The sequence below is a fragment of the Petromyzon marinus genome, chromosome 47 (genome assembly GCF_048934315.1).
Source record: "Petromyzon marinus isolate PM22_M1 ecotype Great Lakes invasive population chromosome 47, UKy_Petmar_22M1.pri1.0, whole genome shotgun sequence".
NCBI lineage: Eukaryota > Metazoa > Chordata > Hyperoartia > Petromyzontiformes > Petromyzontidae > Petromyzon > Petromyzon marinus.
The window spans coordinates 6586098-6604619 of record NC_133713.1 but is presented as its reverse complement, the minus strand read 5'-3'; the positions used below and the strand labels follow the sequence as shown (position 1 = coordinate 6604619).

The window sequence follows — 18522 nt, the reverse complement described above, 5'->3', positions numbered from 1 at the left end:
TCTATTAATAATTATCTTTTAATATTAATTAACTATTAATAATTATTATCTATGATTAATTATCTATTAATAATAATGATCTATTAATAATTATCTATCACAGAGATTTGGGAGCGGGAGGGGGGGAAATTGTCGGTGGCGGCTCTGGCTGCCAGAACATTTACAATCTGAGTACGACGTTTCGCCAGTAATTACAACTAGCTTCATCAGGCGACAGACAGATTGTAAATGTTGTGGCTTGGCTCTCCAACACACCGCTTAGTGCTGTACTAGTGACGAATTGGCCACGTTCTGTTTACGTGACACCCCTTACTAGTTGGCTGTGTCGGGTGGTGGCGGGTTTAACGACACATTTATATATTAACGCGATCTAACCCAAAAAGATGTCTATTATTCCCGGAAGCGCAACACAATGCAACCAATATATGAGTGTAATAAAGCCACTGCGATTTTTAACTTTAACTTAACTGACTTAAAATAAAAACAACTGCTTCGGTAAAAAAAATAAAACCGAACTACCCAGGCAAGCCGACCAGCGTAATGAAGTGTGGTCAAAATAAACTCCCGCGATTGACGTTTTATGCGGAAGGCCTTCATCCAGATTTGTATTGGCAAAGGGGCTGTGCATTCTATGGATTGTTGTGCGTACGTGACGAGTCTTCATTGCGCTGCGAATCCACTTGGCGGTGCCATCGCGAGAGCGAGCGAGAGCGAGAGCGGTGGTGGTAACTTCTCGCCACCGGTCTTGCTCCTTCGACGTCATGTGAGCAACACCCCCCCCCCCCCCCCAAAAAAAAAAAACGAAATCGCGAACGTCTGTGCAGGAGGGAAGCGGCGTAATTTTTCGAAGAAGCCCCCAGCGCGAAACGTCGGACGACTTTCGGCGGTACAACCCGGACGACTTGCGTCAGGAGAGCTGCACGGCAGCACCCTCGCAGCGTATGCGGCAGAGGCGTTCCTGAAGAAAAAGTGTCCTGTTGAGCACCGTGCGCGTTCCGCGTTAGAGCGGTGCGCGTGACAGCGAAAACGCGTTGTATATATATTGTGAACAACACCTCGAGTTATATGTGGCCTTACCGTTATTTATGCTAGATTTGAAGCTTTCGTGACTGCCAAGGATCCATACTCTTTGGTTTCTATTCGATAAAGTCACGTAAAAGTATAAAACAACAAAAATAAAAAAAATCACGACGTTTCGACCACAACATAAGTGGCCTTCATCGGGTGAAGGGACCAGACTGCACATGTTCCCCCTCTCTACACCGTTCATCATGCTAAGTCCGCCAATTAAATGCTAATTTTTATGCTAATTCCTTTGTCAAGGCGCTCTGCTTCCTCTCACACAGCTTAAAGGTCGCGGTCTGAGCTTGGCTGTGTTCACTCCAGCGCTGTCCTCGAGACAGTCTGGTCCCTTCACCTGATGAAGGCCACTTGTGTTGTGGCCGAAACGTCGTGAATTTTTTATTTTAGTTGTTTTATACTTTTACGTGACTTTACCGAATAAAACCAAAGATTCCTGTTATTTGTTTGAATTCTCAACAATCAGGTGGGGGGGGGGCTGCGATTGTCGCAGCCATTCCTGCAAGGTAACGTAATGCTGATGATGCCAATCGTAGCGGAATTGCATTGTACACCACAGTGGACTTTCCAAAAGGTCGGATTATTTTTTTTATCTTGGCTCAAATAGCAAGAGGAGACATGAGGTCAAAACTGAGCCGAGACGCAGCAGAAATCTCAAGCCTTAGAAATGTCCGTGGAAATACATTATTACGTATCATTATTATTGTCGTCACAGCTGTTTACTCAGACACGAGTCTCAAGACTCTTTTAGGAGGATGCTGGTCAATTTGCGCTGTCTGGAGCAACGAGTGCTCTGCGTTTCTTCATGCAAAACTCAAAGCTCAACTAAACCACAAATGATAGCTCAACGGAGTGGCGTTTCACGTATAGACATTTATTGCAGCCAAATTCTCTGAACGCGTGACGTGAATTCTAAATGTGGAGTAGAAAACCCGGAGGACCTTGAGAAGAATCCACGTAACCACGGAGAGAACATGCGAATTCCAAATATACAGGAGGTGTCAGGGTCGGGATCCCACGCACGACCCCCTGTATACCAGGCGAGGTAGTTAACATCTTGCCACCGCAGCACCCCACATGACCCCCCCCCCCCCACTATTCTCTCCCTTGCGACGTGTGCTGCCAAAGCGCGCTCTACTTTCCTTCACAGTCAATGTGAAGTCTCTGAACTCTTGTACGTCCTCCGACCCGCGTCTTCACTCTCTCCGTCTCTTTCGCTGCCATTTCTCAAGCGCGCACTTTCGCACGCGTCTTCGCGCGCTCTCGGCTTTTCCTTCCACGTGTTGTTCGTTTGTTGTTATTGTTGTCAACGTTCCCGTTCCCCGACGCATGGTGTCCTGAGCCGGGCATCATTATTTTTTTTTAAGGAGGAGTTACGTTCTCAACAACGATATCGCGTCACAGCTGGCGAGCTCCCTCAGATGGAACTTCTCATCGCCAAGGATTCGCCCACGGGTGTCGATCGACGCGCACATAGCAAACGCGTAACGACGCGTGCGCCGATAATTTAAAATCTGCGAACTTTTTTTTTTACAATGGAATGCGCTCATACGATGAACGTCGCATCCAGTCACCCCTCGGGGGAGGGAGCGGGCAGGGGTGTGGGTGGGTGGGTGGGGGTTGGTGGGGTGGGTTGGGCAGCCCTGGAAAATGTTCCATGAGAGATGAATCTCTCTGCTTGCGGGTTGCAATGGGGCCCGCGGTACAATGCACAACTTGTTCCTCTGCCTTTGCGTCGCTGGACTGTGGTCGTCGTGCGCGGGAGCGAGTGAGCGAGCGAACGAACGAGCGAGCGAGCGTCATTTGAGAGAAGGATGGCTGCGTGCCGCTCGGCAGTAACTTTCCAAAACGTCTTGGCGCGTTTCACTGCATGGAGGGGGGTGGGCCTGACAAAAACACGTGGTTTGTTGTTGCCAACATCCGTGCAAGATCGCGTGGATAAAACGCCTCTAAACGTGGTTGTGTCAGGTTTACGCTGATTTGTTTTTTGAGCCTCTACCCTGGTTGAAATATTTTATGGACCGCAGCTAACTTCCCAGGTTGGCGTAACGGTAAGAGACCCTTCGTTGCCCGATGCCACGTGGACAGATATGACGTCATAATGCATCTTGACAAAATTTCAAAACGTTGTGTTTTGGTAAATCCCCCCCCCCCCCCAATTGTGTTTTGGATGATCGAGCATTGGCAAAGTTTGAGTAAAGGTGCAAGAGATAAAGGCAGTGGCGGAGCCAGTGGGAGGGGGGTGGGGTGGCACGTCCCCCCCCCGCCCCCCCCCCAATGATCCGATCGAAATTAGGGATTTCGATCGGATCATTGGGGTTTATTAGTAACTAGCTGTACTACCCGGCTTCGCCCGGGACTTGGATCCACCACGCCCGGCCGCCTTTGTCTCCCCAGTGGCAATGTTCACACACCACAGCAGTTACTCGTTTGAGGCTGAGTCGACCTAGGGGAGGCCCAGAAGCGGTTGAAATAATCGTCACCGGTGGTGGCCGAACTCGGGTCACCGGGTTCGTAGCGCCTCTGTCCACTGCCAGGTGTTCGTAGCGCCTCTGTCCACTGCCAGGTGGGCAGAGGGGGTGCGAGGTCGGGATTTAAGAAACTCGCCTCCCCCCCCATCCACCATTGTTTAAACTTCCGAGCCGGGACATGGAGTCGAACCGGCATCCGCTAGATTGCAAGTCCAGAGCGCCCGCCCGTCGCTACACCGCGACAGCGTTTGAAACAGCGCTTGGACAAAACGTGATTATTTGTCGAGAGGCGAATCTGACCGTTGACTTTCTGTTGTTCAAGTCACTCTTCATAGGCCGTTCTCATTGACCCCAATCGCTTCCACGCCGCGTCCTAATCCCCGTTTGCAATTCCTCTCGCGCAACGTCTGCTAACGAAGCAGGAGGTGTATCCCTTAGAGCAGTGGTTCTTAGCCTGGGGTGCACGCACCCCCTTGGGTGTGCGAGATGCCCTTTCTGGCGGTGCGAGACATGGCCAGATTTTTGTAAGAAGCTAATTAATCGAAAGCGCAAATTAAGCACGGGCACGTTAGTACAACTGCTTAGCTTCATCAACCCGATGTATTTATTAACAATATAAAACATTGCGATTGAGAAGCTTGGGGATGCAAGGCTGCAGTACAGGTTAAAAACCATTGCCTGAGAGGATTCCTGCTTTTCTAAACCTTCACGGTACACCGGTGGCAATGCAAGCGTCTTGATGATGATGGTTATTATCACCAGTAATATTCAATGGGCTTAGTGCAAACATTGTAAATGATTGTCGGCCTTAAAAACAAAAGATTATTGGGAGTAATAACAAAAAAATATATATATATACACGGGTCTGAGTCACCACGCCAAATCATTTGAGATGTTTACGACTTGTATTTAAAAATAGCCGGCATTTACGCAACTACACGCGAATGTCAGTCCGCGAGTCCTTGAGAGAAATCGCATATTCTACAAACAATACACTCAAGGCAAGCATAAAGGCAATCCTTTTAATAAATGGCGTTTTTTGTTAAACCTTGTCTCTTAAAAGCCCCAGTCATAGAAGGCCATGTGAATGCGCACTGTTTGCAGCACGGCTTTTGTTCGTAGTGACGCACGGGCCGATCTGTAGGGTTCGCAGCTCATGGCCCGATTTTCCTTCTCCGCCCACTTTTCTCCGGCGAGTAACGCCAATGGCAGGCGATTTTCGTCGGATTTCGGCTTGGAGGAGCAAGTCCAGGCCGCGTGGGCTTGAGCGTAGCGAATTTGACCGCAGCAGGTGCAAGCGCAGTGGCGTTTAAACTGACGAGGGCATTGCAAAAATGCTGCCAACCCAAACGTTCAAACTTCACCCGTAATTATTAAGGTCACATCGCCCCCACGCCTTCGATCCCTTCACTGGCACGCAATCCAGTGCCGGATCATCTTCAAAATCATTGCACTCACCATCTTCAAGATGCTTTGCCGACTCGCCCGTGTCTTCCTCCCCTTTGTCATCTCACGCTCGTCTCCTCCATGCACGCTCCTACCTCTCCCCTGTATTCTCACTCTCCTCCATGCACGCTCCTACCTCTCCCCTGTATTCTCACTCTCCTCCATGCACGCGCTCTCCTCCACGCGCTCTCCTACCTCTCCCCTCTTCTCGCTCTCCTCCACGCGCTCTCCTACCTCTCCCCTATATTCTCACTCTCCTCCATGCACGCTCCTACCGCTCCCCTATATTCTCACTCTCCTCCCATCCACGCGCTCTCCTCCCACTCCCCTCTTCTCGCTCTCCTCCACGCGCTCTCCTACCTCTTCCCCGCTCATTTCACTCGCCCCACTCTCAAGCAAAGCAAGCTTTCCTGTTGAAACCCCCCCCGGTCAACCTTCACTCCGTTGGCAGGTCAATTCATTCTCCTCCGCTACTCCTAGACGGTCTCAAGCCTCCTTCCTCCGGCCGTCCGTGTTGTCGGCTGCCGACCTGTTGAGTACTCGACACTCGTACAGCGCGGAGATGGAGCCGTGCGATGAACTCGCGTGAAGAGCCGAGGTGGATTGTTGCGTCGCGAGACCGCGAGGATTGGGCGAGGACTTCACCCAGCCGTGGATAGAGCATGGCTCTGTTCCCGCTGATGACCAATTACATACATTGATGCAGTGATGCTTAAAGTTCTGTGTAGGGTCCTTTATTCCTTGACAAATTTGTTTACAGCAAAACAAGGTCATGTTTGCATACAGCTGGTCAGGGCATGGTTTTCATGTAAAAAATAAACCCCAAAATACTTTTTGTTGTTGTTGTTAAATTTTAGCAATTTTCGCACTTTGTTAAAATGCGGAAATTTGCCTTCAGGCAGCTGGCTTCCAGACACGCGTGAATACACTCGAGCCAAAGATTATTGAGCTAATTATAATGGTTTCACTATTGTTATGAAAAATTATACGTATATCATTGAACAATTTTAATTATTTCATTTTGCTTATGTAATAAATATCAAGGACTCAAAATATATATTGCATATGCAAGCCTGGGGGAGGGGTAAAAAAAATGAAATTAAATATATTTCAATTAATATTTGTTAAAGATACTTTTGTTTGCTGGTTTAGCATTCCCGTTGAAGTCTTTTGCATAAACACGCAAATCCCCGAAGCACTTGAAGCGCTAATACCGCAATCCTCTCCCCCTTTTATACAAGCCCTGATTTTTTTATGTTAAAGATAAACACGTATTATTATTATTATGGCTGAATCACATTCTAAGTGATAAAATGTTAATGTGTTGTCGACTGTTAATATTCTCCAAAGAATCTCAACAAATTTATTGAGCGCTTGGGGGGGCGGGGTTCATGTGTCGGTACATTTCATGTCTTCAGTAGTGGGCGATTGCCCGTTCTTCTTTCTACCAAAAGTGTTGAATGTTTTGCCCTATGTAAAGCTTTTAACAAAACAAAAAAACAAACTAACAAAAAAGGTTTGTGCAGGGGTTTTAAAAAAATCACTCTTAATAAACAATACAGTATAAGATGTTTGGTTTGTATAAACAGGCACGACTGTTATAATTAGTAGCAGTGATTAACAGTGCGTTACAGATATATACGTATGGTATGTATGCATGTTGGGTCCATGGGCAGGTCGTGTGTGCGAAAAACAAAAAACTGAAATTTGTTGTTTAAAAAAGGCACTTGGGAGCTCATACGAAAGGAAAAAAAATTCCATACTTAATTAAAAAAGCCAAACTGCTACAGCATTTTCAGATTGGTAATTAAGCCAAGACTCTCTTATTGTGCAAATCAGTCCAAATCGTTGCACCCTATTGAACTACGCAGCTCTAGTAGTTGTTCGGGAAAGTTCTATATGACCAATGAATGCATATCACGTGGGCAATATTGTACTCCACTCAGCTTTCCAGAAATGAATGATTCAATCATTGGGAAATAATATTTTAAAATAAAGTTTTGTTTTACCTGCAAACGGTAATGCCTTACAGAATAGCCTCCTTTGGATTTTTTTTTTAATTAGCCCGTTGATTGGCTTAATTAGCAATACAATTATTCGATAAACTTCACTCCTGGCTTTTTAAACATGAACACCGTACTATGTCGGTGGGAGTTGTTCCTTCTCTTTGAAATAAACCCAAACCTCCATCTATTTAAAAAAAAATATGTTATACATTTTAATGTGGGGTGTGTAGTAAGGTTGATTTTGGCCGCCAAAGTTTTGGACTTAAAATGTTATAAACGCTACTGTTTAGATTTTTTTCAGTTTATTTATTTTTTATTGTACGGTTAAAATGAGCGTCTGCACGAAAAAAAGAAAAACCTCACATCAACCCAGAAGCTACCGTTGTGCAAAGCTGACAAGCTGTGCCTTCACACGCAACACGGACACATTTTCACATTCGAAAAACTGACCTACGACCTCTATTTCAGCGGCCTTCACCGACTATTTGCATCTTGCGGCCTTTTGCTAGCCATGGAACAAAGACAGTGGTCACCGCATCATCGCGTGCTTTCAGATGCACTTCTGCGGCCGTCTGGAACGCTCTTCCTTCCGATATTAAGAAGCCAATGGAGCTATGCACCTTTACATCGAGATTGAAAACGTAATTTCTTTACAACAAATGTTTTTTTGTGTTTGGTTTGTTGTCCTTCCCCGCACCTCCGATTAGCATGGTCGGCTACGTACGGTGGGAAAGAAGTTCAACACATGTATGTTCATATGTTCAACTTTCGCGTACGGCAGACAGTCATGCTAATAAAATATAGAAAACTGACCTACGACCTCTATTGCAGCCATTCGCTGTGGCCTGGATGAATCATCCTAGCACCCCTTACCCGGCATCACGATTTCACAGCCGCTGTCCAACAACGCTTGTTCTTCAAATAATTGCCTGCTTTCTCATCACGTTGACTCGAGAAATCGATTTAACGATGGATGCACCGATTCGTCGGGCAGTATATGATTGCCAAACGCGTATTAACATGCCGTCGACTTGCACGTTGGTTCACCGGTTTGCCGGCCGGCGGCCAAGGCGACGAGGCGAGTGATCGCACCCTTTGCCAGCGTGCGTGGCGTTTGCGCTCACGCGGGAGATTTAAGCACGTTACGCTGAAACTGCAGATAGCAAGTTACGCCTTGCAGGAAACAATGCGGCAATTGTTTTTGTTGTTGTTGTTGCATGCGTGCGTGCGTTTCGTCTGTTGCCAGTCTCCCCCGCACCTCCGATTAGCACGGTTGGCTTACGTATGGTGCGAAAGGAACGTTAAGCATGCACGCGTACAATTACGTAGAGAACCGCAGAGCTTGGAGGGGGCTATTTTTTATTATTTCACCGACTCACCGCGTGGGCTGCCTTCCCCCGCTTGCCTGCGGTTCCTCGCAGCTCAGAGTCGCTGCCTCGCTCTCTGCGAGAGAGTGAGCGAACACTGGGCGGCACGGGACAAGTTGAAATGATGATTCTTCTCCTAATGATTATTGCTCTTTAACACGGGTAAGACTGCACCCTCCATGTAACAGCGATAAGTAAAACTGCAGCATTAACGGCGGGAAGAGCCGAGCGAGGTTACGGCCGTTCGAAGAGAGACGCGTGGGTTTCAACAAAACATTGTCAATGCTTGTCCTCGATGTGAGTGACTATGTGGTGTATTTATTTGGCGTTTTGCCGCACGCTGCCGTTACCTGCGCGCGCGCGCTGGACAGCGCGCAGAGGCGACAGCAGCAACAACAACAGCAGCAACAGCAGCAGAAGCATTTGCGGGCCAAACTGCCACGAGGCAATATTTGACGCACGCATGCCATGCTTAGAGATGCCCGCGCGTGTGCGCACACACACCGCACATGCACCCACACCGAGGTTATTAAAAAAAACACCTCTCGGCCCGCCCTAACCCACTGCGAAGGCCATTTGTTGCCGATGTTGAAGAATCAGCACTCACCACCTGACACGGGTATAAAACGGAGAGTGGACTCCACCTTGTCCATGCTCTCACACAGTCGCTAAAATGACGCACACAAACGCACGTTTCGTTGCTGTTTGCGTCCCGTAACACGTAGTAGTAGCACCCCAAGTTATCTACCGGTCCAACGTTTTGAGAAGTTAGCACCATCCCATAATACGTATTCGTATGTAAGGCATTAATGAAGAAAAAAATACAATTCCCAATGCACACTTTCACCAAATATAGCTCTCTAATGTCATTCATCACCGCCTGCACCAGAACCCCCCCCTCCCCACCTCTTTAAAAAAAGAATAAGCCGGTGACGGCGCGATAATTTTTGAATGAGCTATCGATTCACGCTAGCCACGCCGTCACCCTCAGCTGTGGCCACTGTTGGCAACGTGCCAGGTGTAATCCCACTCCATCGCATTGTTGTTGTTATTGTCAATATGCGAGCCCCGTACCCCCCCCCCCCGGCACTCCGGTGGAAGGGTCAACTGGAAATTTCCACTCAACAATGGGAAAATCACGCACACACACACACGTACGCACAGTCTCAACACACAATCGGTCTCATCCCACATACGATGCTATAACAGCCTTGCGCTAGCTCCGTGCAAACACTCAACAGTTCAGCATCTTTGGTCTTGGCGGCGCACGTGGAACGGCATATCAACGGGTGAGGGCTCTCCGATTGCAATGCTTTTTCCCAATCGCGCACGCAGAGAGCGAGAGAGAGAGAGAGATGCCGAGCAAAGTTGTCGCGGTGTAAAAACTGCGGCGAACCGCGTGAATGAATTGACGACGCTCGCCAAACCGCACAGACAAAAAGAAAACGCGGCTGCAAGTGGCGTGCGACAAAAACAAATCAACCTTGGTGAGCTTTAAACTCGATTTGATTTTATTGTCAAAAAATACAAACCCGAAGGGCTGTATTTTTTGTTGTTGTTGTCTTAAGCAAATATAAATCGGCTCAATTTTCAGAGGAACGTTCCGTCGAATATTCCGCTGAAAATAAGGCGCGGTCCAGCCATAAATCTTCAACATCGGAGACCGTTGCATTCGGTAAGTACTTGCAACATCGCATGGTCGTCAGAGGTGGCGGAACCTTGGGGAGGCCCTCATCCCGCAGTGGATAGAACCATGGCTTCACGATACTGGTCGATGATGACTCTGCATTCGGTGAGGCCAGTTTTTTTTTTGTCGTGATTGGAGAAAATTCTAATTTAACAAACAAAAAAAATCAACATCCGGTATTCATCATCAATAAAGTGAGCGCGTGAGTAGATACAGTCAAGTGTATCGAGACAAAAAATACAAATAAAGCAGCGAAGCTTAACATGGCAGTCCTGGACTTACACTGATCGTGTCATAAGCAGAATCTTCAAAAAAAAAATCGTAAGACACTTCTATCAGTCTGTTTACATATTGACGTGGAGGCAAAATAGGTGCATTACCACGAATGCCAGTAGGTGTTTTGTAGCTAAATGTTGCTGACAACGTGGCAACTATCGCGACGTATTCGTGAACATGTAAACAGCTTCACAAGCGGTGTAACACTGTCTGCCTATTAATGAAGCCCATAGCTCGCTGGCTTTTGATTACTGTGAGGAGGAATCATGGTTTGGTCAATCAACATTTCACTATTTCGGCACTCTCTGTCTAATGCTAGCACACTCAAGCTACCGAGTGACCGGGCAGCGTAGTTCTCTAGCGGATGTCGTCAGATTCGTTATTGTGCCGCGTGAACGGACGATGTCCAAGACAATCCGCGTTCATCCGTGCCCAACGCGAGACACTCCAGACACGCCACGCAACACCGCAGCAGCAAGTCCTCGGGGCACACAGAACGCAGTGCAGACTCACAAGGAGTGCCTTGCACGCCGACGTATCTTGAGACGCTACGCACGCAAACGGTGGGCGTATTTACTTGACGTGGAGAGAGAGAGGGAGGGAGAGATAGAGAGACGATGTAGGCAAGTCACGGGCAGAGATAAACGAGGACAGGGGAGTCACCAGCACGGGTTGATGAGGGGAAAGGGCGTTTGCGAATTTGAGAATGGAAATCGGCAAACTCCACGTCGGCATAACTCGTCGCGTCGCTCGCGAGGGGGCAGAGCGTGTCACGCCTCGCCGTTCGGTGGCCTTACGAGCCCCCGCACATTGTTGTTGTTGTCGTCGTTGTTGTCGGATAACGTCGGCGTTGGCCGAAGGTGCCGCCGCCACATTGCCGCCGCTAACACGGTGTTCGACGCGGCACCTAGGCCTGGCACGCATTGCCCCCCCGGGGCCAAGGGGAGGTGATGTGCGGGCATCACAATCGGCCAAGCGTCAACGCAGCAGTAGCAGCAGCAGCTCGTTATTAGGTCAACTGCTTGAGTACGTGAAATTGTGGAGACACTTAGTGGTCTGACATTAGAGAGAAGGTAAAACGAAATCAAATGATTAATACGACATGCATTCAAGTAATGTAATCCACTTAAAACTGCACTGGCCAGTTTCTGTTGTCATTTTGTTTGTAAGCGAAGGAACTAATACAAGGCTTCTGCGTTTTGTGAGTGTGGCATGTGTAGCTTAATCTATGCAACAGCACCATATGAATAGTTAAAGATCAGTCACATTATATAAAAAATAATATTATTATATGCGCCAAGCCTTTCTATAACAGCAGTCTTTTGGAGCTTAGCAATTGCCAATCCAGACCTTCCAAAACTTTTACAAAATGAGGAGTCGTCTTAAGTATAATTGTTTTTTTGTCAGAGAGAGATGGCTTTTAATTCTTTCCATTTTGAGTGGCAGCTCATTTTTTGCTTTAAAAACACATTTTAAAACTGTCCAAGGTTAAAAAAATAAACGTCTAATGAGAAAACTCCAGGGTGCATTTTTTAATGTAAAAAATGTGCACTGGAGCTCTTTCACTGCGGGAGTTGTTTTTGTTGTTTAATATAAAATGTGGCACATTGAGAGAAGGAAAACCCCAAAACCAAAAGAGTGTCCTACAGTTTAAATATAATCCTTGACCAAAGCGTTTTTTTTTTTATAAATGATGAAAGCGATTAACAGGACATTCACGTTGAAGACCCCTTTTTGATTTTGTGTTTTATGTGCAGGTGTGTTTCGTGTGCTATATATTATATATATAAACACACCGGCACATAAACACATACGTAATGTACAATACATATTAAAATGTGTATATGTACACGTACGATCGAAGACGTTTATTTTCTGACGTGTCCTTTTTTTTCTCTTCTCTCCAACATCTCCCCTTTAAATGCTCATCTTGCGTCAGAAGTAAGTGGGCAGCACATCTGGAGGGAGTTTCCCCCCCCACCCGCCGCTCCCCCCGTGTTTAAAACAACTTAGAAAAAAAACAAACACGGAACAGATTTCCCCGCGTCTTTACGCTCACTCCTGCACACACACACACACCTCGGGGTAGTCCCCACGCATTCCACGTGCAAATTACTACGGGCGAGAGTATGCTTTGCGTGAAGCGCAGTGCATCGTGGACGCAGCTGTTCCGTCTCCCCATCGGTGGGGTGGGGTGGTGATGGTGGTGGTGATGGTGGGGGGGGCGGGGAGCAGAAAACCTCTGGCGGATGTGCTGCCGAGTTGGAAGGCCTGCGTTACACAACATAAGACGCCTGAGGTACACACAATAAAATATGCATAGAGTTTGTATCATTTACACAGAGAGCACCCTTGTGAAATCATTGCTGTGTTATAATCACCCCCCCCACCCCCCCCCCCCCCCTTTGGAAGGAGCGTTATGTCTTCCTCATGCAGACTTGGCACCGGCTTATCCTCGAACGCAGCTCTCCAGCCTTGAGCGTTTCCGACTGTGGCTTCCTGAAAGTGACGAGGGACGGGGGGCAGAGGGTGATGTCTGAGTGTAAGCAGGACATTGGCTATCTGTGTTAACCCTTTCCCGTACTCCGAGACGCCTCCAGGTTGCAGGGTGGGGGTGGTGTCCCGTTCACCGCAGGATCTCGGGGCACGCGAACAGCTCAGCATTAAGTTTATTCAGAGAGGCGTAATAGCGCCGTTGTTTTTTTACAGACGTTGTTACCGCAGATAACTGTAGCGACCTGACTGCCGCATTCTAAGACAGCTGGTGCCCAATTGTGCCACGCGCCCTCCCGCATGGCCTTGTGGGAGCCTCGGTACCGATAAAGATATTTTAGTTTATTTTTTGTTCCGATGCCGTTCCGATGACTCACTAGTAACACGTACGTCATCGGAATGGGAAAGGGTCAATAGGCTATCAACATCGCAGGGCCGTGAGAGATGGTGGCAGCCTGGAGAGGCTTTCATCCAGGAGTGGATTGACTCAGGCTGATGAAGGTGATGATGATTCATACGCTGTGGATGTCGAACAGTCGTGCCGTGATAGTGCAGCATCCGTTGGAAGGTGTGAACGAATCGACCGTGAGAACGATTTATTTACCATGTACGCTTTTGTGTGTGTGTGTATTTTTTTGTTGCGTGATAATGTGACGCATTCAACACGGCAGGAAGCAAACGTTCACACACTGCCGCATTCATCTAGCCGTGCGGTCGTTGAGGACATCAGATTGGCTGAAAATGGCACGCATAACGCAAACCTACCACCGTTATCAAAATGTTCACGCCAGTCGAAACCATGCTGGTCCTATGGGAGGCGAAACGTCAACCATAAAAACCGTTCACCGATGTCACTGTTGACCGAGGGACTCCTGCTCAATAACAAGGGCAGGAATCTTGTAGAATTAGTTCAACAAATAGGGATCGGGGGTGATAATTAAATAACGCAGGAACGCAACCCTTTTGTTCCCTTTAGGTCTACTTACTTGTCGAACGTGGCTTTTGCCCAACACGGCATTTTCTAGGGACACCCGCCCCCCCCCCCCCCCCCTCCGGCACGTGCGGTCCGGCTCGCGCGTCGAACACTCACTTGAACATCTCGTTGTTCTCGACGGTGGCGAGCCAGAAGCTGTAGGAGTTGGCGTAGTAGTTGCACGTTCCGCGGCCGTGGCACTCGATGAAGGGCGCCGAGCGGAACTCCTCGAGGCAGGAGCCAGGCGACGCCAGGGCCTGACCCGAGCCCTCGGCACCGGCACTCGTGTGCTGCACACGACGGCGTTGGGGGGGGGGGGATCGGGGGATCGGGGGATCGGCACAGGTCGGTCATGCATGTAGTGGGGTGCCGCGGTGGCGAGATGTTAACTCCCTCGCCAGGTATGCGGGAGATCGTGGGTTTGATCCCGACCCTGACGCCTGTTGTGTATTTGGAGTTTGCGTGTTTCTCTACCCGTGGATTTTCTCCGGGTCCTCCGGGTTTTCCACTCCACATTTAGAATCAACATCACGCCTTTAGGGTATTTGGCTGCTGTAAATTTCCACACGATGTGGCACTTCGTTGAGCAATCATTGGTGGCCAGGTCGCTGCTGAAAAAAAGCTGCATAACCCAGTGGGCCTTACCTGGTAAAAAAAAGGTTAATTTAGAATAGTATAGTGCCTCTAGTGGCGATAGAGGTGAGATGAGGAGACCCGTATCATACAATACAAACATATAGAACTTCTGTTTAACACGTAGTAGGCTTTCGCGACCAATATTATTCATAATAAAGGTTTTTGGGTTAGATCGCGTTATTTATAAATGTGCCGTAACCCTCCACCACCCGACACGGCCCGATGATGCTGGATGTAATTACCAGCGAAACGTTGTACTCAAACTGTAAATGTTGTGGATTCACTCTTCAACACACCGGTGGGCTAAAGTAGCGAACTATTTGTCTTTTGTCAACGTGACACTGTTTTGCTGATTGGCCGTGTCGGGTGGTGGAGGGTTACGACACATTTATAAATAACGCGATCTAACCCAAAAACCTTTATTATGAATATAGATCTTCTTTCACACCGTACGTAGCCAACCGCGCTAATCGGAGGACAAAATACTAAAGAAATTCGTTTTAAATTTTGATTCCAGTGGCTTCCTAACATGGGAAGAGTGTGTTCCAGATGACCGCAGAAGCGCATCTGGAAGCGCATCTGGAAGCGCCTGATGCGGTGACCATCTTTGCTCGATGGCCAGCAAAAAGCCGCCACTGCAAGGACGACCGGAATCCGCGTGACAGTTCATGCTCCATGACGAGTCAGCGGCGGGCAAGCTCATCGCCCGTGACAGGTGAACCCTCATGTTCGCTGCTTTATAACTGCGACATCGGCAAAATTCTCGTTCGTAAATGAACAAACGTCTCGGAGCGCAGAGGTTGCGGAGGAGGAAACGGGAGGGAACGGCACGGACCGAGCAGGGGAAGGAGAGAAAGGAAGCAATTAAGGGGGTCTAAAAAAGGCATGGGGTGCAAGATGACGTTTTTGAGGAGAGACTTCAAACAAAATTGAACTATTTTATTTACCAGGTGTGGCACAATGAGCTATTGGCTCTTTTTCAGAAGTGACCTGGCCACATGTGGCAGCTCATTGAAGTGGATTTATCATCATCATCATTATGACAACGTGGGAATTTATAGTAGCAGCCAAATTATCTATAAACAAACCGGGCCACATCATCATCATCGTGTGCCCTAGCTCACCAGAAGGCAGGACTGCAAAAAATTTGGACTCCACCTGTTTTCCATCTGCATGGGATAGAGTGTTTCCACCTCGAGCACGTGCATTTTCTCCAAATTCTCCGGTTTCCTCCCACGTGTAAACACTCATTAATTGGCCGAAAACATCTTAATATATAGAGGATTATGGGGCTTGGGCAATTGTTGGTGTCAGCTCACCATGTGGCTATCTTCTATGATAGAGGTTCCTCGTGCTTCTGAGTCGTTCTCTCCCTTCGAGAGTGAGCGTATACCATGAGTTGAAATTATTATTAAGTGCCATGGTCATGCCACTGCTGGTCTTATCATCACTCACATCCTGATTCTGGATACATTTACGACTGGCAGGGCACGAGAAGGAAAATAATGCAACAGAATTGCCGTTATATTCAATTAATACACAGTCATGTTGAACTTTTATTACAATGTTTTTTTTATTTAATAGACTCTGGTGATAAAGTTTATATTGGTTGTAGTAAAGGGTCAGAAGTGAGTTGTGCGTTGCAGTCATAGGTGAAACAACCTGGCCACAAATGATAGTTCAACGAAGTGGCTTATCATGTGGAATATTGGAGCAGCCAAATACTCGAAACGTATGTTTCTAAAAGTGGAGGGAAAAACCGAAGGACCTGGAAAAAAAATCCATGTGACCACGGGGAGAACACGCAAACTCCAAATACACAACAGGCGTCAGGGTTCGGATCGAACCCACGACCTCCTGCATACCAGGCGAGGTAGTTAACATCTCTCCAGGGTGTAGGAAGCCTGGAATTGAACCCAGGATATCTGCTAGCGCTGGCTCAGTGCCTCCGATGGACAGTTATTGCTCGGCAAATATTATTTTATTCATGCAATGAAAATTGTTGCCAGTTTTTAAAATTAATTTTACGTGCGTGCAGAGACAGCGACACACGACTACATGTACGCATTGCAATCATCAATACAGATCTACATGTATATAAAAATGGAGCCATTTATCCCGTGCCGTATGTTGTATTAGTTGACGTATATAAGAAGGCTAAGGGAAAACAGTGATATCCCCCGCACAGAGAATTACCGGCACGTGCTAAGATGTTTCTGTTTGTCTCCGCTGTCTGCCAAGACCCGTTGAGCTTTGTATATCTGGAAGCGCCTTCGGTGTAACATCATGTGGAGCTCATGAACACTCCACTGGATAAAAATAATAATAATTTACAGGCCCTTTGTCATTCCACTGCTGGTCTAAGGCCTCCCCATACGGTGTTGGTTGGGGTTGGGGGGAGGAAGGTGGGGGCGGAGGGACGGAGCCCGGGGAGGGGGTGAGTTATTTGTCCATACGTCACCACATTGGTTGGCGTGGATTTGTGAAAATGGTGGGTGTCCTGGGGACCGATGATGCACCTTGTGACCCAGCACTCCCTTGAAACGGAGACGTTTGCTCTCAATAGCCTCTCACCTGATTTAAATAAAGATCTGACGGCCGGAGACCGTAATGATGATGAATGGACTCACTATTGCGTCTCCTTCTGCCCAGCAAATCAATTCTACGATCACTGCAGGAGGACGATGCTTTTAACTAGGTCAAGCATTCTGTTGTCGCAACTATTTTTATCACTTTATTCTCAGAAACATTTTTTTTGCATATATATAACTACCAGATGTGTGCAAGTGGTATGTATGTATGCACATGTGTATGTATGCTGATATGCACATGTTTACGCGGTACGTGTGTGTGTGTGTGCGTGTTTACGTTTGCGCATGTGTACATGCGTGTGCACGTGGGGAGCGGTGGTGCAGTGGTGAGCGCAACGTTTGCGCATGTGTACATGCGTGTGCACGTGGGGAGCGGTGGTGCAGTGGTGAGCGCACTCCCCCACGGACCAGGCCACCGGAGTTTGACACCTGCTCAAGCCCATAATTCGCGGCGAATATCTGAGCTGGTCCTGGGCCTCCCCGAGGTCAACTCAGCCTTTCAAAATTAGCACCCGGGGTGGTGGGAATTGGGGAGACAATGGGCAGACCGGGTGCGGTGGTGGTGGCCACACCACTCCCTTGCGTGCCGTCATGCCAGCGCTACTCAGCAACAGTCTGTTATGGGGTTCCATGGTGGCGAGATGTTAACTACCTTGCCTGGTATACAGGAGGTCGTGGGTTCGATCCCGACCCTAATGCCTGTATATTCGGTGTTTGCATGTCTCTCTCACCCCGTGGTTACGTGGATTTGTTTGTCCGGGTCCTCCGGTTTTTCCCTCCACATCTAGAAACACGTGTTTAGTGTATTTGGCTGCTATGAATTTCCACGTGATAAGCCACTTCAATTGGGCAATCATTTGTGGCCAGGTCGCTTCTGAAAAAAAAAGCTATACAGCTCAGTGGGCCTTACCTGGTAAAATAAAAACAGTTAATAGCTTTGTAGTTTATAAAGGCTATACGGGGCATCTTTGTCTTTGCACGCTCGTGTGTGCACGTGTTGCGCACTCCAAGACATACCATCATGAACGAGTAGCCGATCCAAATGGAGGCCCATCCGTTGGGACACGGTGGGATCACGATGGATTGGCTGTGAACAGCGATCACCATCGCCGGCGCCTCGCACACTGCACATCTGTGGAGACGTTTACGGCGGTTACCACGGAGACCGCAGTCACAACGGGCGGAGGCAGCTCTCGCTCGCTCGCACGGGTAAACACACACCACCGTTGAAATAACCACGTGGCCCGGGCCTGTGTGCGGATCCGCAAAACTCGATGTTTACCAATGCAGCACCGCGGTTATACCGAGCAGATGTTTCTCGGCCGGTGTGGGCCAAAGGCATGAAACAATTTACCCACCACCACCCGCACACCTCACCCCCCCCAACCCCCTCCCCACACGCACAGTCACTCTGTAAATTGTAACAAACGATTTGGCGATGCAGCTGCTGCGCATTGGCAGTTGTGCACAAGCAACACAACTCAACACATCTGTCA

The 18522-nt window shown here is 48.2% G+C and overlaps 1 protein-coding gene across 1 annotated transcript in view; it reads right to left on the bottom strand.

Moving 5' to 3' along the window:
• Positions 1-5715: 5715 nt before the first annotated feature.
• LOC116952474 (uncharacterized) overlaps positions 5716-18522 on the bottom strand; it is a 140847-nt gene continuing 128040 nt past the window's right edge. Inside the window, exons 50-52 of the mRNA XM_032971856.2 lie at positions 18044-18158; positions 13917-14089; positions 5716-12832 (exon numbers count right to left, since the gene is read on the bottom strand). Of these exons, the coding sequence (XP_032827747.1) occupies positions 12751-12832; positions 13917-14089; positions 18044-18158 (370 nt within the window). The 3' untranslated portion in view covers positions 5716-12750. The remainder of the gene's footprint in view (positions 12833-13916; positions 14090-18043; positions 18159-18522) is intronic.